Source organism: Leuciscus leuciscus (genome assembly GCF_965113295.1).
Source record: "Leuciscus leuciscus genome assembly, chromosome: 15".
NCBI classification, from domain to species: Eukaryota; Metazoa; Chordata; class Actinopteri; order Cypriniformes; family Leuciscidae; genus Leuciscus; species Leuciscus leuciscus.
The window spans coordinates 20,138,851-20,157,593 of NC_138739.1; the positions used below are offsets into that span (position 1 = coordinate 20,138,851).

The 18,743-nt window shown below is 35.2% G+C and overlaps 1 protein-coding gene across 1 annotated transcript in view; it reads left to right on the plus strand.

The window, feature by feature from the left end:
* Nucleotides 1-18,743, plus strand: part of LOC309475585 (uncharacterized protein) — a 518,877-nt gene that overhangs the window by 124,784 nt on the left and 375,350 nt on the right. Inside the window, exons 47-52 of the mRNA XM_082138403.1 lie at nucleotides 12,447-12,620; nucleotides 12,833-13,003; nucleotides 14,696-14,869; nucleotides 15,951-16,121; nucleotides 18,015-18,188; nucleotides 18,288-18,461. Coding sequence (XP_081994529.1) covers nucleotides 12,447-12,620; nucleotides 12,833-13,003; nucleotides 14,696-14,869; nucleotides 15,951-16,121; nucleotides 18,015-18,188; nucleotides 18,288-18,461 — 1,038 coding nt within the window. The remainder of the gene's footprint in view (nucleotides 1-12,446; nucleotides 12,621-12,832; nucleotides 13,004-14,695; nucleotides 14,870-15,950; nucleotides 16,122-18,014; nucleotides 18,189-18,287; nucleotides 18,462-18,743) is intronic.

The window sequence follows — 18,743 nt, forward strand, 5'->3', positions numbered from 1 at the left end:
GAATAGTAGGAGAAAGCTGAGTAAGTAACCATCCTCCTTTTCCCGGACTTGTCCAGCGGACGAGATCGTTCAAAATGTCCGGGATTCAGCTTTTGCTTTCTGCGGTCGCCATTCATTGTTTACATACATGCACACCTTTCAATCTGACTGAATTCATTCCGATTGGTGAATTTGAATGTAGTGTTTACATGAACGCTAAACAAGTGATCGGTTGATGTGTGTTTTACCATTGCTAAGAAAAATTCCCGCTCCTCCGTGAGAGATGGGAGACCCGGCGCGTCTCAGTAATCACGCCACCGGCCTCGCGCTGTTCTCCCGCGGCCGTCAGCCTCATCCTGCTCGCCACAGTAAACATGATGAATGGCGACTGTAGAACGCAAAAGCCGAATCCCGGACATTTTGGACGATCTCTAAATCCCTCGCAAACTCATCACGTAGGCTAGCTTTGTTGTTTTCAACAACTGCGCACTCTTACCGATAGGCGTGGCCTCCTAAGGCAGCGAAGCAAGTGCATTCTGGGAGTTGTTGTCTTTCATCCACATAAGCCAAAAATACATTTTCTGGCTTTTCTCAGTCTAGAAAGCTCCAAATTCAAAAATTTCTTCACATTTCTTCTACTTAAATGACCTATTTTAAATACACATTCATCTTCCCAGAGGTGAAGTATCCCTTTAAATAGGAATATTTTGAGCATTGCACAATTCACATGGTTTAATGTTTGCTGTACACTGGATTTGATTAAACAATCTTCAAAGCTGTAGCCTGTTGCTTTAAACAACATACCACTGATACAATGGTTAGTTTAATTTTACAGAGACTTGAGCTTTTGAAGGCACAGCTATTGGCTCTAAATGACACACTTTTATAAAGTTGCCCCACACGGGACTCGAACCCACAACCTGAAAGGTTTTGGGCTTGTGGCTTAGCAAGTTGTGCCACCCTGTTGATGCTGATTTTACAAATTTGTCAAGGAGAGCCTTCAGTGTGAGAATGAGCACACTAAACCAAATCATTTCAAATAACAAAAAGTCATTGACATATTATCATTATTAAACAGATTAACAATCAGACCAAGCAGCATATTGTAAACAACAATAATATCTAAGATAACTTTGTCATTAACATAAATTGTTTAACCTGATAGTCAAAATCCACATTACAAAGAATAGCCTCTGATTAGCATGCTGCTAAGCTAATTAGCATATGACAACAAATACAGGCAAGGTCACATTCAGAGATGAATATCTCGGGAACGGTAGTGGGCAGTCAGGGTCAGCTGGGCCTTCTCTGCTGGCCCTGTAAAGTGGAGATCATTACTGAAGGTGTACGTTACCATCATAATTTTGCTACTTTCGGTTCATATGGCTGCCATTGACCTAATAAAGACACGGAGCAAGGGTGAAGACAAACAGGTAGCCGATATATACATCAAAGAAAAATATGCTAAAATATTAATAATAATAAGTATTTTGACAAAGAGAAACAAAGCTTCAGACTTTGTATTATGTTATTTTTAAGCATTTGTAATCTTTTGTGATCATAACCCATATGTATTAACCTCGTTTTTTACTGGAATGCCTTGTATATTTTCTAAATCACAATTATGAATAGCCATTAATTCGCACTTTTTAAAGTGTAGGGTCAGGATCTTTTAAGAAGGAAAAGAAAAGATCACAATCTCTCTGTAAATTTATTTATTTAAATCATTATAGAAGGAATAGATGTAATCATATATCACTGCTTTCTCTTCACTTATATAGTTATTAATGCTAAGTTTATTAATAGTTTTTTTTAAAGGTGAAGTGTGTGATTTCTAGTGGCATCTAGTAGTGAGGTTACAAATTGCAACCAACAAAAGTTACGGTGGCCGACAGGAAAAGATGCTATCATATGAGACAGCAGAGAGTAGCCAGTTAAGCAATGAGGTTTCTTTACAAAGATAAATTAAGAAATTATATTTACTTTATTATTCAGTAAAACGATTTTATTGCGAATATTATCGTTACTTGTCCATCATTGTGTCAGTATTTTATTCACTGACTTTGGCTAGCTTCTTTGCACGAAGAACAATATAGTAACGAAACGCGTTCTGTAGTAGTTTGTCTGTTTAGGGCCACTGTAGAAACATGTTGGCACAAAATGGCATTTCAATGTAAGGGGACCCGTGGTGTATGTACTGTAGATAGATAATAAAAACATAATGATTCATTATGTAAGGTTTTTATACACCACTGAAAACAGTTATGTATATGATATTGCATTTCTGTCTACAGATCCTCCTAAATATTACACAATGCACATTTAACACTTGTTTGTGTTTTTCTAAAGGAAATTAAAATATTTTTCCCCCTCCTCAATCCACCTGCCTCTATCATATAAATGCTCCTTTAGCCTTTTAAGTATAAAAATTAACCAGCTCTGATTGAAGAAACTGAAGTTATTTCTGCTCTCTATCACCTAGAGTCTTAATTACCAAAATAATTTAGTCTGCCTTAATTTTCTAGCATTTACAAATTTGTTTAATTGCCAATCTTTAAATGTTAAATTTAACCCATTCCTATTCAACCAATTGAAGTTAATTCAGACATAATTTTAACATTGTTGATCGTTAACTAAACAAAATTACAAAATGAATCACATTTTAACAGATTATTGTTAAACTTCCAATGAGTTCTGGTAGCTAAACATACATGTGTGTCCATCAGATAGACAAATAGGGGCTTTTAAAACATCCTATAATAAATTATTTGTGGGGTATTTTGTTCTGAAACTTCACAGACACATTCTGGGGACATCTGAGATTTATATTACATCTTGTAAAAAAGTGGCATAACTGTCTTTAAAACTGATGGATAAATATTAGTCAAATGAAAGAAGATTACTAGTTATCAACCAAAAATTTAATCTAGAACGTTGAATGTGCCCTGAAAAGGACCCCCTTGTAAATAGGTTTTTATGTGGGTTCTTTACACGTCAAACATCAATCAAAGCAAGAAAATGGGATATATTAGAAATCAGTGGGTTATAGGAAAAAGTTTTGAAAGGAATACTGACATTCATCTGGAACGGCATTAAAGTCCCCTCCCATTATAATTTTGTCTGTAAAATCTGTTCTTCCAGTCATCAATTTTGGCGGCCATATTCTGAAAAAAACAACTTATTAGCTGCCTTGTTAGTGTAACCATTAACATTAACCCTCATCCTTCCCTCACATCTTGTAACAAAATTCTTTCCTCGCGGGTCAAAATGACCCAAAGCCCTAAAGTTATTCTTATATTTTTTTGTCCAGAAAGGACAAAAAAAAATTGTGCACCTTTTTTTTTTAATTTTGATAATATTTTTTCTATATTTTTATGCCATTTTTTTGGGAGATTTTATTTGTTATTTAAACTCATAATTTCATGCATAAACCTTTTCATTCAGCTCAAAATATCTTACATTGGGTGTCTTTGACGACCTCTTGTGTAAAAAATCGATATAATAATAACATGAAATTTCATGACTTGCCACTATGGCCTTATAGCTCTATATGGAGCAAATGAGCTGTTCTGCTGGGTCCTAAAGTTATTTCCCTTCAGTATACATTCAGATACACATGCAGACATTATAAAATCATATTTTGTTAAAGTTTTAGCATTTTTTGTTAGAATTTTTGCACTTTTAGTTTGAATTTTGAGCATTTTTAGGTTGTTCTATGTGTACTGAAGCATTCCTCACATTCCATTCTATGTGGGTCAATTTGACCCGTGAGAGAAGGATTCAACTACAAAACTCCTGGAATCTATTCAATTTTTTTGTGTATTTGTGGTTTATTTGTGTATCTAGGGTCTTGGGCCACTCTGATGAACACTCAATTTAAAAAATAATTCCATGATGATTTCCGGGTCAAAATGACCCTAGGGAGGATTTAATTACATTAATTTGATTAAAACAAACACGATAATCCAGTGATTCATTGTCGCCTGAACTTGCAACAATTTTGCTCTCCCTCCATATAGACAAAAATACGACTCCTGCTGAGTGAGAAGTTCCAGAATAAAGAGAGAATAAAGCCTCTCCACCCCATTGTGACTTCCAAAATCTCACATCTACATCAGTTGAATGAGTCTCTTGAAGAAATAAACAATTAACTTTTACTTGTTTCTTGCAAAAAGAAAAACTGCCTTGCGTATAACAATATACCTAGTACCTCGTACATTTAAAAATATCAGAGAAAAAGACATGAGCTTAGTGGTGTTGTATATATTGATTTATCAAGCCTCTGAGAATTATTCACAAGAACACTGCTAAGAATGGACTTGAGAGTAAAACAATTATTTGCTCAGAGCTGTGCTTAAAACTTAGTTATCAAGCATCTCACTCGTAAAAGTGAGGTGTAGGACTAAAACTTAAAGGAGTCATAACCTGCAATTTTCACTTTTCCACGAGAATCAATGTATGTTATGATCGACTAACGATTATACACTGGCCGGGAAGCCGATATTTAAAAGTGAAGCGTTTGTTTATCTCAGGGTAAATAAACCAGCGCGCGTGCACGCGCACTCAAATACGAGATTTTGATTTCAGCTCCCTCTTGACGTCATGAGGTAGTAGGATATACCATATATGGACACCGCAGCAGGAAGCCCCCCCTTCCCCTCTCCCCCTCATAGTCATTTCAGTCGAGAAAGATGGAGAAACCGAGTGCACACCGGACTTGCTCTGTGGTTGATTGCCATAAAAAACATGTAAATGTGTTTTATCTCCCAAAATCGGACGAAACTATCAGGGACCAGTGGATGAAATTCATTTTTAATGACGCTGTCCCAACAACCCTTTCAACTGGCGTGCAGAGCCATATAGAGCGTCCACGACAGCCAAAACATCGCATTGATCTCGCGAGACAATAATGCCTTCAGAAATAAGGGTAAAAGTAGGTCTGTGTTTATTTTTTTTCCACTTTTCTTTTTTAGAAGGGCCTGAAAGACTATAATACAGCAGTAGGTATCCAATGTAATACTAGGTTATGACTCCTTTAAGTGTCAGTCTTGGAGATGATTCCCGACACTTTGCTGTGCCACAAACTGGATTTTGGATGACGACATAGGCATGAATCAATCACTGAATAGATTTCCTTATTTAAGAATATTCTCAGATAAATTCACAATTGAACGGTGATATTCATTTCCTAAGAGGAGTTTACATTCAATAGTCATTTGACAATAAATCATTTAAAAGAGAATACACTGATATACACAATGGAAATGAAAGATAAACACGTTTTCCACCATGTCTTAAGTATCATTTTTAGAATGGTGTGCTGTTAACATATATACTGTGTATATATATATATATATATATATATATATATATATATATATATATATATATATATATATATACATATTATGGCAAGCCGTTCAGGAAATAATTATATTTATAATATGAAGTCTGAATATATAGAATGAAAGTCTGAATATATAAAATAAAAGTCTGAATATATATAGAATGAAAGTCTGAATATAGAATGAAAGTCTGAATATATATAGAATGAAAGTCTGAATATATAGAATGAATGTCTGAATATATCAAATGAAAGTCTGAATATATATAGAATGAAAGTCTGAATATATAGAATGAAAGTCTGAATATATAGAATCAATGTCTGAATATATAAAATGAAAGTCTGAATATATATAGAATGAATGTCTGAATATATAGAATGAAAGTCTGAATATGAAAGTCTGAATATATATTTAGAATGAAAGTCTGAATATATAGAATGAAAGTCTGAATATATATAGAATGAAAGTCTAAATGTATGTGAAAGTGTGAATATGTGAAAAGAAAGTGTACATTTGACAATTCTCACTGAATAATGTGTAGCTTGTTTTAGCCTTTTGAATTGTGATTCATTTAAAAATGAAATTTTCCCTGAAATTTCCCAATACTTTGGTGAGCTACAAGACTTTTTTGCAACAGTTGGTCATACTCCAAACAACATAAACAATTTGGAGTCTACATCACGTCATCTCGAGGATCATATTTCCATTCGTGCAACATTCTTAGCGCTTATGGGCAGTCATGTTCAACAAAATGTTGCTGAAAGAACATTATGCCTTAAGCATTCGCTCTTCCGCGATGAAATAGCGAATTAATTTCTTCATCAGTAGAACGAAGTATTTTGGCCCGTACACGCATTCGCCAGGGTGTTAATTAGATGATCGTTACTTAAAATTGCTGCTACTAAATTTCGTGCGGACTCGTTCATTGTTCAAAATGTTTATAAAAAATAGTAGATGAATAACACAAGATGGCGCTGATAACATCAGATTTTCATTCCATATATTCAGACATTCGTTTTATATATTCAGACTTTCATTCTATATATATTCAGACTTTCATTCTATATATATAGATATTCAGACATTCATTCTATATATATATATATATATATTCAGACTTTCATTCCATATATTCAGACTTTCATTCCATATATTCAGACATTCTATATATATATTCAGACATTCTTTCTATATATATATTCAGACTTTCATTCTATATATTCAGACATTCATTCTATATATATTCAGAATTTCATTCTATATATTCAGACTTTCATTCTATATATTCAGATTTTCATTCTATATATATTCAGACTTTAATTCTATATATATTCAGACTTTCATTCTATATATATTCCGACTTTCATTCTATATATATTCAGACTTTCATTCCATATATATTCAGATATTTGTTTTATATATTCAGACATTCATTATATATATATATATATATTCAGACTTTCATTCTATATATTCAGACTTCATATTATAAATATAATTATTTCCTGAACGGCTTGCCATAATATATATACATATATATATATATATATATATATATATATATAGCCTAAATTTTATGATATAATCAGCCACCATGGATTCCAAAAGAAAGAAGAAGCTCTGCTTGCTGAATTAGTCAAACAGTGGAAACATGTTATAAAAGGCAAGTTCAGCCCAACATTAACCATCGCTTACAAAGATGATGCCCGTTCTGTCCAAATGATATGTGTGATTAACTGCTCATTGTCAAACATTTTAAAAACATTCTTCCTCTCCTGAAAGATTTGTGCACATCTCTGTCTCCTCAGTGCCATCACAAGCCCCTACTGGCAAGTCCTCACTTGAGAGACCTCTCGAGCTGTCTTAAAGGGGAATTGTGTAATATTTCGGAGGAAATGCAATATCATATACATAACTATATTTTCTGTGGTGTATAAAGACCTTACCTACCTAGAACCTCTGTGTTTTTATTACCTTAGAATGAGTCATTTCTATCTACATACACCACAGGTCCCCTTACATCAAAATGTGCCGACCCCCTAAACAGACAAATGCGTTTTGTCACTATGTTGTTCTTCATGCAAAGAAGCTATCTAAAGTCAGCGAATAAAACACTGACACAATGATTAACAAGTAACAATAATATTCACAATAACATATATTGTTTTACTGAATAATAAAGTAAATATAATTTCTTAATTTATCTTTGTAAAGAAGCCTAACTGGCTACTCTCTGCAGTCTCAGACGATGACATCTTTTCCTGTCGGCCACCATAACTTCTGTTGGTTGCAATTCGCAACCTCAGCGCTAGATGTCGCTAAAAATTGCACAGTGCACCTTTAAATAACTGGGAGAGTAAAGAGTGATTCTTATCTTTAAGAAATTTGATAACTTGCTTTTATACATAAGTTTGAAAGTAGGAGTAAATTTCATGAATTATCAGCACTGGAGACTAAAATGGCACTTTGAGACGCTTGATAAATTAGGGCCCTGATATTTAAGACTTAGATTATTTTTTTAACATTTAATTTTAAGATATCTTAGTGCTTTAAGGTATATACATATTATTGATTCTGCATTCACCTTGCCAACTTTGTCCCAACCAAACCCTTCCTGTGGTTGTTTATCCCCCGATTTCACAGACTAGGCTTAGGTCTTGTCTTAAACTAAAATGCATGTTTGAGCAGTTTTAACTGAAAGCAACTTGCACTGAAATATCCTAAAATATGTTAGTGCAATTGTTTTGTTTCAAGAAAACACCAGTAATTTTTTTTTTCTTTTCTTCTAATGCACGTTTATAAAAGCTGTTTAGATATTCTAATTTAACTGAAGCCTACTTCTGGTTTAATCAAAGCCCTGTCTGTGAAACCAGGCCTATGAGTTTTACACTACTGTGGATATATTTTAGAAACATTTTGTTAGATTCCTCCTTAAAGGAACACTCCACCATTTTTTGAAATAGGGCTTATTCACATTCTTTCATACATTTAGATAGGTGGGCAAATGCATTTTTGTCTCAGTGCATGCGTTGTTTTAGTTTGACACGGTCGGCGCTAGTAGATTAGCTTAGCACAATGAATGGAATCCTTTGTTGCCAGCTAGCATGTCCTGAGTAAAAGTGATCAAAAAAAAACGAAAAAACACCTAATTACTTCTTGTGGCTTGCGTATTCACAACGAGTACAAATAGCGATGCAGATTAACACTAGGCGATTTCCTAGGCAGATATTGACTTGGGACTATATTAGGGGGAAGCACAGGCGAAGCACTGCTACTTGGGCGCAGAGATATCACGCAACACATGAAATGTGAATATGTCCCATACACAAAAGAAATATATTTTCAGGATATATTTTGGAATATATGCAAATATTTGAAATTGGCCCAATAAATATATTTCATACTTATATTTCATATATTTTTGTTATATTTCAGAATATATTTCAATGTATTTTTTTCTGTATGGGTCCCCAAAAATGCCAAAAATATATGTGGCATATATTCCAAATACATTGAAATATATTCTGAAATATAACAAAATTATATGAAATATAAGTATGAAATATATTTATTGGGCCAATTTCAAATATTTGCATATATTCCAAAATATTTCCTGAAAATATAATTCAAATATATTTCTTTTGTGTATGGGGTGGTATAATATGTGAATGTGAATACAGGTATAATATCGGTCGATCTATACATACATGAAGTGGGAGAGAGACCGCACTGTGCTTAAATATATTTTTATTTTTATTTGCACAGACACGTTTACAGACACGTAAAAAATATATTTAAGCATAGTGCGGCCTCTCTCCCACTTCATGTATTATAATTATCTAGGCCAGCACTCTTAAAATGACAAGTGTACACATTGAGTGAAGCCTGCTCCTATCCACATTTACTTACCGATCTATTACATGCGTCATGTTTAAAATAATCACTTACTCTGTGGACAGTTGTCCATTTGGTCCATTCGGCAAGAGGCTTTTTTTTCCAGTTCACTTTATCACACCGGGGAAAAAATAGAGTAAAAGTTACTGCAGGATGGATCAATGCCGTGAAATCCTAGGTAGCTGTGGCACAACTGCCGGCACGCTCATCTTGATCTGACGCGCTGAGCCTGGTCATCGATGGCAGAAACATGTCCCACTCTCTACAGCACAGACACTATTTCAGTCGGGATAGATTGGCATATTCCCCCACATTCACACCACCAGTTCGTGTTGGCTCTCATCCTCACGTCCTCAGGCTGTTGAGCGATCGCAACCTCCTCCTGTCATTCTATCTCCAAAGCACGCAGCTGCTCCTCTGAAAACTCAGGTATGGTTCTGGCTCTTGCTCTTGACTGTCTGAGAAGTCACCCTCTTAGTCTCTCACAAAATTAGCCATGTTCATTGCCATTCATGTACTGTAGGAAAAATAGCCAGCTACTATTCACGCCGGTATGTTGACATTTCATGTGTTGCGTGATATCTCTGCGCCCAAGTAGCAGTGCTTCGCCTGTGCTTCCCCCTAATATAGTCCCAAGTCAATATCTGCCTAGGAAATCGCCTAGTGTTAACCCTCTGGGGACCAAGCTGTTTTTGGGGCCCTTGAGATGTTCTGACATGCTCTGACATTTGTGCTTTTTTCAGTTATTTATAAACATGTTAATGGCAAAGGTGTAAATTCACTCTATATAGCACAAACAGGCCTACCATGATATGCGAGCAACATGTATGTAGATGTTTGTATTTTTAAGAGAATAATGTTTATGCGTGGTTATCTAAAAAAATAAAAATGAAAGTTGCTGAAATAAGACCACAAAACTCATACAAAATATGTGCCCACAAGACTTTTGACTAATGGATGTTTTCTCTTCGAGTTCTAGCTTCAAAATTATGTGAAAATAGTCTTGCTTTATCGTTCACAAAAAAAAATACATTGATTTAAATGGTGTAAAACAGGTTTTGCTTGGAAAGCCAATATGCGAGGGGGAGGAGTAGTTTACACCTTAGATTACCCAGTCCCACCCACTCTGCATAATGACTCTGCATAATTAGCCATTCATTCAGGTGTGACACTGACTGAGCCACAATGCAAGGACAAAATAGCCTATATATTTAGAAGAAGACTTATATTGACCATTTAAGATTTTGCTTACATCTATCTTGTAAATATGTTTTGCTATTTTATTAAAAAGGTTACAATTACAACAATAATTACAATTTCAGCAATATTTCTGCAAAAAAAGTACTCTTTCTTTGTAAAAAAAAAAAAAAAAAGATTATAGGCCTACATTTTATCATATGTATTCATTAGTTTGAATATAGCCAACATTGGAACATCTTAGTCTATGACTTTATTTTTGACAAAATAGTATTTTATATATATGAGCAGAAAAGCTTATTTGATGTGACAGTATATTCTACAGTAAAAACTGTACCCAAATCTAGTCAACAAAATATTGTCTTTCATACTTCGCCTGACTGTAACGTTGTTTTTATGAAATATTAGGGCATAGCCTATAAATGTTAATTTGCAGTTTAATACGTTGCTTATACAAATACATTTTATTTCAACATATTTCAGTCGATTTTTACTCATCTCAGTAGGCTATAGCAAAGCAGTTTATTCTTTCACACACAGACGCGCGATTCATATTTAGGCTAAACACTCTTTACAAATATGTACCCTTCATTCATCTCACAGAAACGCGATTCATATTTAGGCTAAACAGTCTTTACAAATATGTACCCTTCATTCATCTCACAGAAACGCGATTCATATTTAGGCTAAACAGTCTTTACAAATATGTACCCTTCATTCATCTCACAGAAACGCGATTCATATTTAGGGTAAACAGTCTTTACAAATATGTACCCTTCATTCATCTCACAGAAACGCGATTCATATTATAGAAACGCGATTCATCTTTTTGTTTACATAGGCCTACACTAACGTTATTCCATAACGTTATTCCACATTAACACTTGAGAAAGGATAACTTAGCCTACCTCACTCCTCAGAGGGATCTGCTCCTCATATCAGCACGGAAAATTTTCTCCATAAGGTAGGCTATATTATGCCTCTTTGTTTACAGTTGATGTGGGCGTTTCACAGACTGAAATGGTTCTCAGAATTTGCGTTTGAATAGCACGCGCTCTCCGGGGCGTGGTCAAATTACTGTGAATCATCTCGTAATGAGCTCGACTGGAGTCGCTCTCTTTTTATACAGATTACAGAAGCTGATAATATTTGTTTTTTATATAAATTACTTCATTTAAAAGCTGCGATCTCAAGCTTTATGCCCGTGGATCTGTTTCCCTGTTTGACTGAATTTTCGCGGAGTTATAGATCATTTTCGAACGCGTTTCAAATGGGAGTTTACTGACAGAGAGAAGGCAGAAATAGCATCATGTTAGTTTTTCTTTATTTGTCAAAAAGCAAAACACTTTATTTTTATTGTGAGTATACAGAAAAAAAATAGAAACTGAACAGGATCGATTGATGTATTACACGAAAATGAAAGATCAAAATTAACAGAGCATTTTGTGTTTATTTTCCATTGCTAAAAAAAAAAACGAGCAAAACGCGCGGGCGCGTTTTTGGTCCCCAGAGGGTTAATCTGCATCGCTATTTGTACTTGTTGTGAATACGCAGGCCACAATAAGTAATTAGGTGGGTTTTTCTATATTTTTTTTATCACTTTTACTCAGGACATGCTAGCTGGCAACAAAGGATTCCATTCATTGTGCTAAGCTAATCTAGCGCCGACCCTGTCAAACTAAAACAACGCATGCACTGAGACAAAAATGCATTTAGCCACCTATCTAAATTTAGGAAAGAAGGTGAATAAGCCCTATTTCAAAAACAGTGGAGTGTTCCTTTAAAAAAACTGCTTCAGCTAGAGTGAAATATGTAGGCTTTCCAGCATGAACTGGACATTTCAAATCTTCTTTTGGGCCGTTTGTTTGACTGCATTTCCAGTTGTCTGTTTTTGTTTTGCAACTGACTTTAAATTGTGTTGTACAAGGAACAAAATATTATTCAGTTCAGTTCATTTCATTTATTGTGTTCAGGTACTTTCTAGAATAACTGATTAATTAGCTGAATGTTACACTGTCATTTTTGTTCTAGACTTTCAAAGTGCAGTATCACAGAAGAAGGATATAAAGCGCTGGCTTCAGCTCTGAGATCAAACCCTTCACACCTGATAGAGCTGGATCTCAGAGTAAATGATCCTGGACAATCAGGAGTGAAGGAGCTCGATGATTTACTACAGGATCCAAACTGTCAACTGAAGACACTGAGGTGAGACGTGATGAAATAATAGAAAATACATTATATGCAGCCAAATTATTTCTAGAAATATTATTTCAATAATACAACAAGCTATATAATATGTTGTTACATCAAAGTTGACGCATGATTCCAAGACTAAAGTCATGTAAAAATGGATTTTGTCATTACACCAAGTTAAGTTGAGAATTAATCTGAATCCTGCTTCATCTTCTCTTCTGCAGGTTTTTGGGTCCTGCTGCAGATGAATCCTGTCAGTATGTGAGAGGAATTGTGGGTAAAAACCCATTACTCCTGAGAGAGCTGAATCTGAGTGAACATGAACTAGGAGACACACGAGTGAATCAGATCTCTGCTCTACTGCAGGATAAACACTGTAAACTCAACACACTGAAGTGAGTATTTCACATGGTTAAATTTTTTATTTTTATTACCTTTAATAGTAATGTTACTATTTCCTCATTTGATTAAGTCAGGGGTGATTGACAGACACAAAACACAATAAATTGATTTTAATAATTAATTAAGTTTTTGACTGTTGAAGGAAAGAGGTTCTAGGTAGAATATACTATATATATATATATATATATATATATATATATATATATATATAGTATATTCTACCTAGAACCTCTGTGTTTTTATTACTTAGAATGAGTCATTTCTATCTACAAAAATGTGCCGACCCCCTAAACAGACAAACGCGTTTTGTCACTGTTGTTCTTCATGCAAAGAAGCTATCTAAAGTCAGTGAATAAAACACTGACACTGTGGAAATTGCAGTAATTTGCAAGAGACAACTTCTCACTTTGAGCACACGAATGCGTGTGTCGTTTATTTTTCAAGGAAAACAAAACCGCGGAAGAATGGCGCTGAAACGCGTCCTCCGTCATCACGCCTTCCCAACATCTTAAAGGGACCGCGATCCCTGAACAGTTATGCAGAAAAACAGTGTACAGAACTACACTTAATAACAAAGGTGAATTATGTCTTTCACATTCACTACAACACAATGATTAACAAGTAACAATAATATTCACAATAACATATTGTTTTACTGAATAATAAAGTAAATATAATTTCTTAATTTATCTTTGTAAAGAAGCCTAACTGGCTACTCTCTGCAGTCTCAGACGACGACATCTTTTCCTGTCGGCCACCATAACTTCTGTTGGTTGCAATTCGCAACCTCAGTGCTAGATGTCGCTAAAAAATTACACAGTGCACCTTTAAATAACTGGGAGAGTAAAGAGTGATTCTTATCTTTAAGAAATTTGATAACTTGCTTTTATACATAAGTTTGAAAGTAGGAGTAAATTTCATGAATTATCAGCACTGGAGACTAAAATGGCACTTTGAGACGCTTGATAAATTAGGGCCCAGATATTTAAGACTTAGATTATTATTTTTTAACATATAATTTTAAGATATCTTAGTGCTTTAAGGTATATGCTTATTATTGATTCTGCATTCACCTTGCCAACTCTGTCCCAACCAAACCCTTCCTGTGGTTGTTTATCCCCCGATTTCACAGACTAGGCTTAGGTCTTGTCTTAGACTAAAATGCATGTTTGAGCAGTTTTAACTGAAAGCAACTTGCACTGAAATATCTTAAAATATGTTAGTGCAATTGATTTGTTTCAAGATGCACAGCACTAATGTTTTTTTCTTTTCTTTTTTTTTTCTTATAATGCCGTTTATATAAGCTGTTTAGATATTCTAATTTAACTGAAGCCTACTTCTGGTTTAATCAAAGCCCTGTTTGTGAAACCAGGCCTATGAGTTTTACACTACTGTGGATATATTTTAGAAACATTTTGTTAGATTCCTCCTTAAAAAAACTGCTTCAGCTAGAGTGAAATATGGAGGCTTTCCAGCATGAACTGGACATTTCACATCTTCTTTGGGGCCGTTTGTTTGACTGCATTTCCAGTTGTCTGTTTTTGTTTTGCAACTGACTTTAAATTGTGTTGTACAAGGAACAAAATATTATTCAGTTCAGTTCATTTCATTTATTGTGTTCAGGTACTTTCTAGAATAACTGATTAATTAACTGAATGTTACACTGCATGTCATTTCTGTTCTAGACTTTCAAAGTGCAGAATCACAGAAGAAGGATATAAAGCTCTGGCTTCAGCTCTGAGATCAAACCCTTCACACCTGATAGAGCTGGATCTCACAGGAAATGATCCTGGACAATCAGGAGTGAAGGAGCTCGATGATTTACTACAGGATCAAAACTGTCAACTGAAGACACTGAGGTGAGACATGATGAAATTATACAACATACATTGCATGCAGCCTATTTATGTATAGAAATATTATTTCAATAATACAACAAGCTACATAATATGTTGTTACATCAAAGTTGACTGCATTCCAAGACTAACGTCATGTAAAAATGGATTTTCTCATTACACCAAGTTAAGTTGAGAATTTAACTGAGTCCTGCTCAGTGGCGGACTGGCACCAAAAAGAGGCCCTGGCAATTTTAGCCGAGAGGCCACGCTTTTCCCACTTTCAGCCAATAAAGCCTTACGCTTCTTCTCTCTCTTTTTTTCTGCTCCACCCTTTTCTACTCGCCGTTTTCTCATTCCTCGATCCATTTTCTTTCACTCCGTGTTGTTGATATGCTCTCATTACCCATCATTCACTTGTCATTATCTATCATTCATCTCATCAGGTCAATGATCGCGAGAAATTCCACTGACTAAAAACATTCAAAATACCTTATAAATAGAGAGATTACATACATTTAGGCTATTTGTCCTTCACAGGAAAAATATAAATAAAAAGTCATTATTATTATTTAGTTCATTGGGCTATTATTTTTCAGAGATAGGCCGAAATTGTGTTTGTTTGTTTGTTTGCTTTTTTCCTTGTTTTTTTGTGGCCGCCTGCAGCTCCGCTTAATTTATTATAATTTGATTCATATTTACATTTACATTTACATTTATGCATTTGGCAGACGCTTTGCAGACACTCCGCTTTATTTATTTATTTAGCCTTTTTATATGGTTGTGATGAGCGCCGAGCGAGCCGCTGGCTGTGCTGCCGATTGCGGGCGGCCAATCCGCCAAAAGGCGGCCGCATCTCCGCTTTATTTATTTATTTAGCCTTTTTATATGGTTGTGCGCCACAAGTTGTGATGAGCGGCGAGCGAGCCGCTGGTGGTGCTGCCGCTTGCAGCCATTGCGCCCCGCTTCCTCGCTTTATTTAGCCTATTTATTTGTTTGTGATGCGGCCACAACAAGTGATGAGACCAGGCGGCCGCAGTGGCATTTGCCCACATTGCCCAATGGCCAGTCCGTCACTGGTCCTGCTTCATCTTCTCTTCTGCAGGTTTTTGGGTCCTGATGCAGATGAAGCCTGTCAGTATGTGAGAGGAATTGTGGGTAAAAACCCATTACTCCTGAGAGAGCTGGATCTGAGTAAACATGAACTAGGAGACACACGAGTGAATCAGATCTCTGCTCTACTGCAGGATAAACACTGTAAACTCAACACACTGAAGTGAGTATTTCACATGGTTAAAAATAGTATTTTTATTACCTTTAATAGTAATGTTACTATTTCCTCATTTGATTCAATCAGGGGTGATTGACAGACAGAAAACCACAATAAATTGATTTTAATAATTAATTCAGTATTTGACTGTTGAAGGAAACACATTAGATTATTCTGATTTCTTTCTTTTTTTTTCAGTTAATATGTTTAGTGATTTTCAAATGACAAACTAGCCAGACATGACCAGGGGCTTAGTAAGTAACCAAAACAATAACCAATAACCCCCCAATATTGATAGCCTACCATGGTTAATGTAAACATAGAATCAGGCCATTAATTAATTATATACATTGTGTGTTCAGAGATTTTATAATAGAATCAGGCCATTAATTAATTATTCATCGCGTGTTCGGAGATTTTCGGGGAGCTCGGTGCACAACCTAACGCGGGGTTAAATGTAACATAGACTTTTTGCATAGTTATTCAAGGTCAAGCAGGTTGTGTTTCCGGTTATTTTCTCTCGCTGCCAAAAGAAGGTCTCCCGCGGATTTGTGGAAAATTTTGATACGATTGTGTGAAGAACCTGGACAAAGAGTGTTTTGAAATAATTAATAATAATAATTTTGCATGCAGCTGCTACACACAAATATAATTCAATATCAATTTCGATATTAGATGATTTTATTTATTTATTTATTGCAAGACTGTGCAGCCCTTTTCATATATCTCTATCCATGATATTGATCCCTAATAGAAGGGTGATTGGATGAGGGATGGATGTATGGATATTTATCTATACAGATGTATAAACAATATCAAACTACACAGATAAAATAGTATTGAATTGTGTGTGTTACACACAAGTGTTACAACTAACCCCTCTGTCTGTTACAATTAACCCCGCACAATGGGGTAAGTTGTAACATTTGCACTTCTGTCACTTTCAGTGTAACTGAACGAAAACGGTAGGTCCTAGAGAAAAACTTCAAGTGTTCATTTGTAGCTGAGATGTGTATCTTAAAAAAAAATAAAAATCGAACTTAATTATATTTTTAATAATTGAGCCAAAACCAAAATGTGTTAAGTTGTGCCCCGCTCTCCCGTACTGTAAGCACAAAGTTCGGTGTTGTGCCGAATTTCGACCCCCGATTATTTTAAATATTTTTGAATATACAAATAAGGAATGTTGAAAAAAATGATACTTTATGAAGTCATTCATTCAAACGATTCGTTCAAAAAGCTGATTTATTCAGTAATGCAACAAGTGTTGCTGTGAGATGCATGATGGTTCTGCTGTGATCTTTGTTTGGAACTCTTTTCGCTGCTGAAACAGAACAAAAACAGTCATTGCGTCTAAAATGTAAGTGACTTAATTTTAACTATTTGTTTATTGACCTTTTATGAAATCAGTCTCGGTTTCAATCTTGATGGCATTCAGGAAAACAGTTACTTCTACAGCCTACACACAGCAATATAAACAACATCTCTGCATGCTCTATTCACGTCGTCCTTGTAAAATAATAATAATAATAATAATAATAATAATAAGTAAAGAAACATCAAAATCACTTCGCTGAGAATGAAACGCCACCAGCAGCCACAGATTTGAAGATATCCTCTGGTAGTGTGCGTAGCCGCGCGAAATTAAAAAATGTGTGTGCAGCGTGAGGAATCGTCCCGGATGAGTTCGTCAGGTGAAAGGTCATCATGTGGGTCATTTTATTTACGGCTCATACATACATACATAACATACATAACATACATAACATACATAACATACATAACATACATACATACATACATTACATACATACATACATACATACATACATACATACATAAATAAATAAGTGGGCCATCATAGATCCGAGTCACTTTCTTTTCTCTTTCTGTCTTCAGTCTGTCTGATTGCAGTATTACAGAGAAACAGTGTCTCATCCTGACTTCAGCTCTGAAATCAAACCCATCACACCTGACAGGGCTGAACCTCAATGAGAATAAAATAGAAAACACAGGAGTGAATCACTTATGTGACGTACTGAAGGATTCACACTGTAAACTGGAGATTTTGTGGTGAGGAAGATTAATTTAATCTAAACGAAAGGCAATAGAGTTTTGGTATTTGACTGAAACAGAATTAAGATTTTGTTTGTCTTATTTCTCCCAATGTAGGTTAAGAGACTGTGGTTTGACGGATGAAGGTTGTTCTGCAGTGACTTCAGCTCTGAAATCAAACCCATCACACCTGAGAGAGCTGGACCTGAGCGGGAATGAAATTAGAAACACAGGAGTGAATCACTTATGTGACCTACTGAAGGATTCACACTGTAAACTGGAGAGATTGAGGTCAGTAACATTCACATACATCAATCATACAGTTGGTACTCAACCAGAATAATACTTTTCCCGCCGCCGTTTCCGCAGTGGTAAAATTGCGGGTGTGTATTTGCTGCCTTTTGCCGCTAAGAGGCGCTATAATCACAGACTTTGAAAAGTGTCAGTTTATTCTCTCTATTGCGTAATCTGTCGCAGCTCATTGAGAACTGTAGCAGATAAATTCAAGAGAAACATTGTAGTTAAACGAATTCATAATCACAATACTGAAATTACAGTACAAATTTAGAACTG